General features: G+C 40.8%; 1 protein-coding gene across 1 annotated transcript; it reads right to left on the bottom strand.

Moving 5' to 3' along the window:
* Nucleotides 1-6,060: 6,060 nt before the first annotated feature.
* Nucleotides 6,061-8,305, bottom strand: LOC122042877 (pentatricopeptide repeat-containing protein At4g19890-like). Its single transcript, XM_042603256.1, has one exon. The coding sequence runs from the start codon at nt 8,284-8,286 to the stop codon at nt 6,187-6,189; it is 2,100 nt and encodes a 699-aa protein (XP_042459190.1). The 5' UTR covers nt 8,287-8,305; the 3' UTR covers nt 6,061-6,186.
* Nucleotides 8,306-12,096: the final 3,791 nt, after the last annotated feature.

Consider the following 12,096-nt stretch of genomic DNA (forward strand, 5'->3'; position numbering starts at 1 on the left):
ACTCCTTCTCTGAAGGCGGAGAAGTCTTTTACACTTTGTAGAGCACAGAACTATTGCTTAACTAGACAGTACAAGAGTTGAAATTCATTCGTATTCGATATACTATAAAGCTACCCGAGACCCTCTTTATATAGGGGTTCTCAAGCTTATCAGATCACCTGATCCTTCGGGATCAGGTTTGACTCGAGAGGGATCGGTCGACCGATCCCCAGGTTCGGTCGACCGAACCTGCTGTACCTGCCAAGCTTTCCATCCAGGTGCAGTCTCTGTTGATCGAGCTCAGGTTCGGTCGACCGATCCTTTTGTTCGGTCGACCGATCGATCAACGGTCTTCCTCTGCGCTGGCCCGATGAAAGCGCTCGACTCGGTCTCTGGATAATCTTGGGTTCGGTCGACCGATCAAGAGGTTCGGTCGACTGATCAGTCCTCCAACGGCTGGCTTGCTGACGTGGCTTCTGACGTGTTACCAGCGGTTGGTCTTCTGAGGATTAGTGTTCGGTCGACCGATCAATAGGTTCGGTCGACCGAACCGTTGACAAGTCAACTCCAGTTGACTTGCTCCGGTTCGACTCCTTGGGTGATTGCGGCCCACCGGAATAGGGCTCACCCGAACCCAATTCCCGGCCTTCTCCTCGAGCAGGCTTCCGTCCGGCTTCTCGTCCCTCGAACGCCGCGCACGTTCTTCTCGCTCCACCGGAGTACTCTTCCGCAGCTCTCTCGTCCTTCAGACGCACCGAGCTCGTCGGCTCCCTTCCCGTGCTGTCCTTCTCGCTAGTTGCGTCTTCCGCTCGACTTCCTATGCTCCTAAGTTCCTGCATACTCAGACACAGGGGTCAGACAAAACGCAGGACCTAACTAACTTGGTTGATCACATCAAAACTACCACGGGGTCCAACAATTTCCGCCTTTTTGATGTGCATCAACCCAAGTTCAAGTTAGGGTAAAACAGACATAAGAAGTAATTTTAAAGAAAAATTACTAAACTAGCATATTAAGCATAAGTTTTGCAATAAGTAAAATTGCAACAATATTTAGAAAGAATATTAAAAATTTAAACCTTCCTAACTCCTCCTAACTCCCCCTAAACTTGTACTTTTCTTTATTCTCCCCTTTTGATCACAGCAAAAACGGGGGCAAACAAGTTACAGAAGTTGAAGTAGGTTTTAACTTAAAAAAAATTTCTAAATGTTAAAAAAAAAAAATTCTAAGTTAAGATGAATTTTTCAGAATTTTTAAAGGAAAAATTTTTAAGTTAAGGAAAAACTTTAAAGAGTTCCTAAGGAAAAACTTTTTAAAGCATTGTTTAATTCTAATATTAATGCTTTTATCAGAAGGTTAATTAAACATTTTTATTTCGATATTTCGGCTTCCAGGTCGTGGCGAGGCACTACGCCTTCTTGGTTATTGGAGCAACAACCACTTCCTTAGACAAAGCTTCCATAAAGAAACTCAAAGTTTAATTATCTCACGGTAAGCTTTTAATTTTTGAAAAAATTAATCAAGTACAGATTTTGGAACCCAGTAAAGGTTCCTTCCTACAGGATTCTTTAAAAACATAGGGGGTATATAACTTTTAGGAATTTTCCTAAGTTGACTCTGATGTTGTTTAATGTACCAATTCAATTTTCCATAAATTCTAACTTTTGATTTTGGAAATTTATTTAAGCATGCATCAGTTTTCAATTTTTCAACTTCTAATTTTAGTTTATCATTTTCTGATTTTAGATGATCATACATTTCTAACGGGCATGCTCTTGCTAGGTTCAACTTTAGTTCAGCATTCTCTTTTTCTAATTGATCTAACTCTCTAGAAAGAGACTTGATAAATTTAAAAGATTGAGTTGGGGTTAAATTGCGTACCTTACTTACCTGTCTTGGTGACGCTCCCCCTTCACTGCTGCTTTCTTCTTCTGATGTTCCTCCCCCTTCATCAATGCTCATTTCTGAGCTAGATGTTTCTTCTAGCTGATGGTTGGCCATCAGTGCTAGTCCCAAGAATTCTTCGACTTCTGACTCGGAGGATGAAGAGTCGTCCCATGTCGCCTTCAGATTTTTGTGCTTGGAGGAATTTGGTTTCTTGTACTTGGTCTTTGTCTCCTCTTTTTGCTTGCACTTCAATTTGGGGCAGTCATCCTTGATGTGCCCTTCTTCGTTGCAGTTGTAGCAATGAATCGTCCTTTTCTTTCGTTGATGCCTCTGCGATCTAAACTTATTAGTATTAAAAAATTTATTGAAGCGTCTTACCAGAAGTGCTGCTTCTGATTCGTCGACCGAGGCTTCGAAGTCCGAACTGTTCATTTTTACCTTTAAGGCAATGTTCTGACTGGACTTCTCTACTCCATTGGACTCTGAAACTCGAGATTCGTGAAGTTCAAAAGTAGAAAATAATTGTTCTAAAGTACTTACCTCGAGATCCTTAGAGATGTAGTATGCATCTACTAAGGAGGCCCACTCTGGAGTTCTGGGGAAGGCATTGAGCGCATACCGGATTGAGTCCCGGTTCGTTACCTCTTCTCCAAGATTGGTTAGTTGCGTGATCAGCTCTTTGATCCTTGCTTGGAGTTGCGCTACCTTCTCGCCTTGGTTCATCCGGAGGTTCGTCAACTGGTTCCGGAGGATGTCGCGCCTAGCTAGCTTCGCTTAGGATGTCCTTCGTGAAGCTCCAGGAATTTCTCCCAGAGATCTTTCGCGGAGTCGTAACTTCCGATTCGGTTTACCTCCTGAGGTGGCAGAACGCTGAGGAGGTGGAATTCCGCTTTTCCGTTGGCGACGAAGTCGGCTTGCTCCACGTGTTTTCTTCTTTATCTTTAGGAGCTGCAAAACCATATTTCATAGTAATTAAAATATCAAAATCTGTTTTGAAGAATACCTCCATTTTTCGCTTCCATGTAGCGAAATCTCCGTCGAACTTCGGGGGGATGGATGTTCACGCCGGCCATTGTTATGATCTTTGTGCTCCAGATGGCGGTTAGTCCCTCTGAGGCTGTTGGACTCTAATACCACTTGTTGGTGCAGCGGAGACTGGCAAGAGGGGGGTGAATTGCCTGCAAGTAAAAACTAAACCCTCCTCGACCAATTTAAACTGAAATAGATGCAATAGCTACAAGATGAAACAAAACTTAAAGTATGAACAGAAAAGAAAGACTCAGCTATTTTAACCTGGTTACAACCAAGAAGGTTGTTAATCCATGGCGATGAAAGCGCACTAAGAAACTCCTTCTCTGAAGGCGGAGAAGCCTTTTACACTTTGTAGAGCACAGAACTATTGCTTAACTAGACAGTACAAGAGTTGAAATTCATTCGTATTCGATATACTATAAAGCTACTCGAGACCCTCTTTATATAGGGGTTCTCGAGCTTATCAGATCACCTGATCCTTCGGGATCAGGTTTGACTCGAGAGGGATCGGTCGATCGATCCCCAGGTTCGGTCGACCGAACCTGCTGTACCTGCCAAGCTTTCCATCCAAGTGCAATCTCTGTTGATCGAGCTCAGGTTCGGTCGACCAATCCTTTTGTTCGGTCGACCGATCGATCAACAGTCTTCCTCTGCGCTGGCCCGATGAAAGCGCTCGACTCAGTCTCTGGATAATCTTGGGTTCGGTCGACCGATCAAGAGGTTCGATCGACCGATCAGTCCTCCAACGGCTGGCTTGCTGACGTGGCTTCTGACGTGTCACCAGCAGTTGGTCTTCTGAGGATTAGTGTTCGGTCGACCGATCAATAGGTTCGGTATTGATCGGTCGACCGAACCGTTGACAAGTCAACTCCAGTTGACTTGCTCCGGTTCGGCTCCTTGGGTGATTGTGGCCCACCGGAATAGGGCTCACCCGAACCCAATTTCCGGCCTTCTCCTCGAGCAGGCTTCCGTCCGGCTTCTCGTCCCTCGAACACCGCGCACGTTCTTCTCGCTCCACCGGAGTACTCTTCCGCAGGTCTCTCGTCCTTCGGACGCACCGAGCTCGTCGGATCCCTTCCCGTGCCGTCCTTCTCGCTAGCTGCGTCTTCCGCTCGACTTCCTGTGCTCCTAAGTTCCTGCATACTCAGACACAGGGGTCAGACAAAACACAGGACCTAACTAACTTGGTTGATCACATCAAAACTACCACGGGGTCCAACATTATATAACTATTTTCACTAACCACACTTAAATGAAATAACTAGTCCAAAATGTGTGTGCAAATGACAATTAATGATTGTGTTAGCTGAATCAATATATAAAATGCAAAAACTACAAAATACAAATACAAGAATGTGGACACACAAATATAACATAATTTGAAGATGTTATTCCTCCATAGCCTATAATGTTTTTGGTGCATCACCTTTAAATTATCCTAATTTGGATCTTTAAATGAAATTTAAAAAAACTTGGGATAAGACTCCATAAATCAAGAATGAAATATCACTAGCCAGAGATCTCAACTCACTTTAACATGATTTCCAATTGGAAAATAAGATTTCACAAGGTAGAGAACTCAAGACCTAGAGAAATCTTTACAACACAAGAAATACTAACAAAATAGTTTGTAAAACCCAAGGAATAAGCGACCTTAACAAAAAAAAAAGGATAAGATAAGCACGAGAAATTAAACAACTCCTTAATCTCTATCTCTATGTAAAAAGATGTAATAGAAATACAAGGGTGAGAAAAGAGTAAATGATATAGCTTGAATAATGAGAAGCTTTGAGATTGATTCAAAATTTTGGATATCATTTTAGCAATGATTCATAAAGCTAAATGGAGTATGCTTAGTAGAATCATGCCCAAAATAACATCTACAAGAGATTATGTACCATGTTCTAATTTTCACTTGAATAAATCTGAACTTTATTATTCTATTTTATTGTAGCAAAAAGTGATTATGCTCACCTAGGCATCTCTCATAACCCGTCTCGTAAATCATGAGATCAACTTATAATCAACCGTCGAATGATTAAGAGTGGGAGGAATTTCTTCCCTATACTATTCTACTTTATTGCCAACATAGTCTAATTGACTAGATTTTCACAATCAGCTAAAAAATGTTCTCGCTTAACTGATTCTATATATTTCAACTGATTAACCAAGTTATCTAGTTGATTGATGCTCAATAAAAACCTTTTCTTCTATAAAACCAAGATGCTAATTGAGTGTACATTATTCCTGTTAATTAGTTACCTTCAATTGATTAGACCAATATTTCAATCATCTGCTCACATTTGAGTCCATATCAACTCTTGGTACATTCTCACATGCTAGATAATTGTATTCATTGCACGCTTATTGTCAAACTTAACAAATAACAATTTCTAACTTAGCAAAGGGATCAAATAACAACACACCATGATTATATGAAATCACAAAAGAGGATCCCCTCGGGACGGTCTAGTGGCTAGCATATTAAGTATTGTCATCATGAGTTCTGGGGTTCGAATCTTGACAAAGTCAAGATAAATATCTCCCTTATGTGCTAGTCACTATTTCAAAGACTAGTAACCGTCCGTGATTTACCTCCTCCATGTTAGTCACTGAGACGGATTGGCAGAGGCAGAGGTGCTAAGAGCGAACGTATTTACCTTTGCCACCATGAAATCACAAAAGAGAAACATATCCAAGACTCTTTGCATAGATTTTCTAACAAATAACCATCACCTTAAATTAATCTCCTGGAACTAGCCACCTTGGTACAATTAACTCATACTGCACACATCCACAATTTAGTTTTGGTCAGTTCCAATTATCCCCAAAAAAACTCCACCTAAATCATGTTAAAAAAATTTCTTGCAATTCGATGGAACCCCATTCATTCAAACTGAATCTGTAGCAGTTAGACCTAGTAGACCCTAACTCATAACCCAACTCGTCCAAGCTGTTTTTAATTCGATCTTTTCAAGTTAACTTCCTGAATCAACAACCAAGCTGGAGTTCGAGACAAGAAAACTTTTAGGTTGGTTACAATTTTATTCCAATACTATCAGCTTACCTCCAATAAGTACAAATGTTGGCAAATAGAACTCTATCCCAAAGCTTCTGCTTCATCCGCATAAAATGCATATACACCTCTCAGAAAAAAAATCATGAATCAACATGAACTATTATCACATGAAAGTTAGAAAACAGCAGCGATACACTTTAGCTCATCTGACAAAATTTGACATACACAAATTAAAGTTCAAATAGGCAAGAATCTAAGTTTAACATAGCTCAAGTTATCACACTGATGTCCTTCACAAAGTTGATTCTTCCCTTTGAAATTCTCTCAGAAAACTCAGATGCACTTGAATACCTACCTGTTTCATAGCATGCATTTAAAAATGCAATGCAAGTTATGCGATCAGCATTCTGATCTTCATCCAATAGTTTGTTAATGAACAGACCTGCTGCATCAACTTGCCCTTCAGAACTAAGCTTCCTTACTAAGATATTAGTTGTTCGAGTCCGCTGTTTTTTTTCAAGCCTCTCCAATAGACATACTGCAGTATTAGACCTCAGCCTCTTGCAAAATTCATATGCCAATGTAATGCGACTAACTTCACATGGGACCAGACCTTTATCCAGCATAGCTTCATAAAGTGCCCTTGCCTCATCCAACCTAGATTCATTGCAGAGGCCACTTATTAAAGCGCCATATGTTACTGAGTCAGCTACACAACCAAGCTGAATCATCTTCTCAAAGATTTTCAATGCAGAGGCTGCTTTACCTAGCCTACAGTATCCACCAATCATCGCCGTGTAAGTTTCTTTTGTAGGAACTAACCCCAATCCGAGACATCTCTCAAACAACCTTTCACTCTCGACCATTCTCCTTAACTTACAAAAAGCAGTAATCAGAGTGGTGTATGCATGAATGTCAGGATGGCATCCTGAATCAACCATCTGATCAAATAATTCCATAGCTCGAGAGCATTGGCTTCGCTTGCAATGCTCAGTCATAAGAATAGTATATGTGACTTTATCCCAATGCAACCCCTGTTCTGAAGCCACCTGTAGTTGCCTATAAGCTTCATGAATCCTACCTTGTTTGCAGAGCCCATGTACAACTGCATTATATGTACAGATATTTGGAAGACAATTATCACTTTTCATTTGATCCATTAATTCATAAGCTCGGTCCAAATTTCCATCTTTGCAGTACCCATCGATCAGAGTGGTGTAGGTGTTTGTGTTCGGTACCAAATTTTGCTCGCGCATTCTTGTTAGCAACATCTCTGCACGACTAAGCTTGTTCTCCTTACAGTATCCTGAAATCATAGCAGTATAAGTACACACATTCGGCTTGTAGGAGTTGCTGCGTACAAGTTTCAGGAATAACCTGAAAGCTCGCTCTGTCCAACCGATCTTGCAGAGCCCATCAATCAATGCAGTATGGGTATACACATTCGGCTTTAATCCTAGACCAACCATTTCCTCGAGCACCTGAAACGCCTGCTTAACACTTCCCCTTTTGCAAAGGGCAGCTATCAGGACGGTGTAATTGATCACATTTGGGACAAAACCAAGTTCCAACATCTTGCGGAAGAAACCAGAGACCCAACCGAAACAACCCTTTTTGCAAAAGGCGTTCACCACCAGAGTGCATGTCACGTTGTCGATCAGAAGACCCCTCGCCTCCACCGTCCTTAACAGCCTCTCCACATCATCAATCCGGCCCTGCCTGCAGTAAGCAGCGATCATCGTCTTGAAAGTATGAGAATTGGGGAAGATTCCATTCGCAGGCATTTCAGCAAACAGTTGCTCTGCGTAGCTAATAGATCCTGAGCCGATGGCAATCCTGAGAACCAAATTCATGGTGTCGATGCTGATCGGGAGCCCCTGGCTACGCATCTCGAAAGCCATGCCGACGGCCTCTTTTAGCCTGCCTACCTCAGAGAAGCTCACAGCCAAGCAACTCATGACCTCCTGAGCATTCTTCAGGTTGCCGAGGGCGAGCAAGGAGGTCCCGGCGGTGACGTAGAATCGCAAGAAGTGGCGGAACTGGGGGCGGGCGATCGCCCAGCGGAAAAAGCTGAGAGCCACCGTGGAGCCCTCGGAGTCGGCGAGGAAGGCAAGGGCGGCGACTGCTTGCTCGTCGGAGAGGTGGACATGAAGGGACCGAAGCTGGTGGTCGCCGTCCTCATAGGTATGGGAGATGAGAGCGCAGACGTCGGAGAGGGACGCCGGATTGTTCTGCGACACAAAGGGCCGACCTTGGAAGGGTTGGCGGGGGCGAACGAGATCGGCGGAGGGCCTGGTGGGATTGGTGAGGGCTAAACCTGAGACTGGGACGAGGCTACGATGGAGATGCAATCGGGTTAAGCAGTGCATACCTTCTTCAGGCCGGCTGTTGAACCTGAAACGAATCAAATTTCTATAAACATTGAATTTGGTAACAATTAGAACAAAACTAATCAAGTCTTAATATTTTTATTAAAAAAAATAAAACATAAAGTACAAATTAGCACTAATTTTTACTGTGTCACGGTTGTTTTTTTTTTTTAATGTGTTGCGCTAATAAGTGAGAGTCAAGGGATAGCTCCATTCTTGGAAGAAGTATTTAAAAAAAATAAAGCTCATGTTATTAAAATTATTAAAAAAATATAAATTTATTTTATTATCAAAATAACATTCTAACTCATGTACTTATGAGATCTTAAATACTACTCATTTATAACAATTACAATCATATAACCATATACAACTTACAAATTAAAATTAAAATTATTATAATATAATATTGATAAGATAAAATATTCATATTATATTATAGTTAGGGTTGGAATCGGGTAGGGACCCGTCCCGTAATAATCTTACCCAATTTCCGTCCCGATAAAAATTGGGAATCAATTTTTTCTCCCGATCCCGTACCCGACAAGTGTCGGGACCCGAATGTTCGGGATCCCGAATGTTCGGGATCCCGTCGGGTAGGGAGATGATATCCCGAATGTTCAAATATTTTCACTATACAGCAGTATTTTGAGTCTATATCAGTACTGAGATATTATCAAACTACCAGAAATATTGTAAATCTACCAGTATAAACCAAAAGAAGTGTAATTTTGGAAGAAGAGGATCCTGCTGTTATACTGCAGGAAGCAGAGAAAATCCATGATGAAGAAGAAATCTGTTTAAATCAAATCTGGAACTGAAGCTCACGCGAAGCTTCAGCAAACCGAGAGCTCAGCAAAGCTCAAGAGGAAGAAGAAGAATTAGCAGAAGCAGCTCTTCCAGTGTTTTTTTTCGTTCTTCACTGTAGAGGCCTTATATCATCTGGTATCTCCCTGCAACCTGCGAAGAAGAACAGACGAAAACAGACGAAGCAGAGATAGCCGTTGTGTCGCAACGGCTAGGCCTGGACCGATCAGGCTCCATCCTGATCGGTCCGGGAATCTCCTGATCGGTCTGTGGACCGATCAGGCCCTAGGCTGATCGGTCCCCAGACCGATCCCCAACTCCCAGATCGCCTTGCTTCCTTCTGTTTCATTACTGATCGGTCACCAGACCGATCAGATATCCCACAGAAACATTCTGTGTGGTTACTGATCGGTCACCAGACCGATCAGATAACATTGGCGTCACTGGATCGGTCTGCAGACCGATCCAGATACCCACAGCCAGGAGATCATTGGTCCAACAACTTACTATCAATCAAATCCACAGAACTAGAAAATCAAAAATAAACAAATAGATAAACCTCCAAAATAACTACAAGCAAACAACATAAGTTTTATAAAAAAAAAGTTGAATTAAAAATTATTATTAATATATTCGGGTCGGGTCGGGAATCCCGTCGGGTAAAACTTGTGTCCCCGATCCTTTTCCCGATTTTGGTCGGGTCGGGAAAAATCCCGACCACTCGGGTCGGGAAAGATTCAGGTCGGGAAAAATTCGGGACGGGAGCGGGTTGGGAGTCGGGAAGGGTCGGAAATTTTGTCAAAAAATCCAGCCCTAATTATAGTAGATGACTATAATCTACCGTCAAATGGTTAGAGATAGAAATTTTTTCTTATATATTCATCAGAAATTGATGGTGTCCCATGAAATGTCTATATTATAAATATGGTACCACTATATTAGTGGCTTCCGCACAACTATTTCATATTATGAAGATGGAGTTTAACATAAATTTAAATTGATAAGTACATGAATTAGAATTGATATAGGTGATAAAATTCTCTGTCAAATTTTAACCTCTCAATTATGATAATCATTATCTCAAATACTTACCAACTATATAAATTATGTCTAAAATGTTCATATTGGGAAAAAAAAAGATAGGTATGTTAAAATAACAGTCCCGTCCTATAAATATAAAGAAAAATAAATACAAATATACAGACTATGGACATATAATGGGATAAATATTATGTTGTCAATTCGTGAGCTGAAATTTTCATGAACCATCGATATAATACAGTATTACTAGTGACGAATAATTAAAGTGTTATATTGGAGCAGTCCACGTGTTCAGAGCCTTTTGGTCCAAACTAGTTTTGGAATGCCAGGTTAGATATCCTCTCCCTCACGCCCCTCACTCGACCATTACTAGTGTCGATGCTCCGTCTCCACTACCTGCAAGGCTGCTACAGGACCGACGATGCGTCGCCGGAGCTACCCTATGTTCTTCCCCTCCCCTTCCACATCAGTTTCCACTTAGCTTGGTAAGCCTCATAGCTTATCCATGTTTGTTGCAGCACTCAACCAACAAACTGTTTCTTACTACCAAAACCAGTCACTGCCGATAAGGCCGACCTGCTGGAACCAAGCAGAACCAAAACCAAAGGGAAACATCCACCCTAACCGTGCGCACTACCTCTTGCCCATTGGTCACCAAAATCACAGCATCTCACCAACCAGCAAACCATCGTCCCTTATCCTTTTTGAGCCTCACTATCTACTATGCCTCTGACCACCTGCCATCTGTCTCCTTCCCGAAGAGAAAAGGAACGTCGAACAACTTTCAATTTATTATTATTATTAAAAATCTTTCATTTATACATTAACAATTTAACATAAGATATGAAAATGAGCTTACAAACTATCAAATATTAAATAGTGAAAAATTGTTAGTACAGACTTATGATCCAGATTGATGAAGTTAAAATTGTGTTTTGATGTTTAATTAATATATTTAATGGTTGAGTCAGATGTCAAGTAAATCAAAGTTAAAGTTAACTAGACATTTGATAGTGAAGAAGTTCAAGTGTATTTCAATTAAATGGACATTTGATAATTAAAAGTCTAATAGGGAGTTGGTAATAATAAAGTTCAGGTGAGTCACAATTAACTAGATACTTTATAGTTAGAAGTCAAACAACAAGTTAGCAAGGGAAAAAAGTTCATGTGAGTTACGATTGATTAGATACTTAACAGTAATGAAAGTCCTAAAAAGTCAGAAACTTATGATATTAGGCAAGTAAGTGAAAGTACTGACAATTCATGGAGGGTTTGATGTTAGACATGTAAGTTGAAATTATAATAAGTCATGGAGGATCGGATGTTAAGGGCATGAAACACTGAATATTAAGCATGTGAGGAAAGTCATATTATGTGATAAAGGATCAAAAGTTAGGTATGTGAATAAAAGTCCTAATAGATCATAGAAGATCAGATAATAGGAATGTGAAGGGAAATCCTGACAAATCATGGAAGAACTAATATCAAGCAAGTGATAGAAGTCTTAACTAGTCAGGAATGACCTAATGTTAGGCATGTGAGAGGATGTCTTGGTAGGTTATGGAGGACTAGATGTCGAGCACATGATAGAAGTTTTGATAAGTCATGGAGAATTGGATTTTAGGTAGTCTATGGGAATTGAACATTGGTCAAGGTGATTGGATGTTTAACATTGACTGAAATCTAGACATATCATGGAAAACTAGATGCTTGACTAGGGATGAAGTTCTAATAGGTCAAGGATGATTGAATGCTATACAAGGTTAAAATTTTTAGTGGAGTGGATTCTTGGTAGGTCAAGGTTGACCTATACTTCGTATACAAGGAAGTCCAAAGACATGAGATTTCTTGACATATGAAAATTTAATGTGAATGATATTTTCACTACTATGAACAACTTTTTTAACCTGAATAGCATCTTCCATCAATTAGTAGAGTCAACTGAACTAATAGAATTTTAGC

Source organism: Zingiber officinale, chromosome 2A (assembly GCF_018446385.1).
Source record: "Zingiber officinale cultivar Zhangliang chromosome 2A, Zo_v1.1, whole genome shotgun sequence".
NCBI classification, from domain to species: Eukaryota; Viridiplantae; Streptophyta; class Magnoliopsida; order Zingiberales; family Zingiberaceae; genus Zingiber; species Zingiber officinale.

Coding starts and splice junctions, on each gene's coding strand:
- LOC122042877 (XM_042603256.1), bottom strand. CDS start 8,286: ATGCACTGCTTAACCCGATTGCATCTCCATCGTAGCCTCGTCCCAGTC.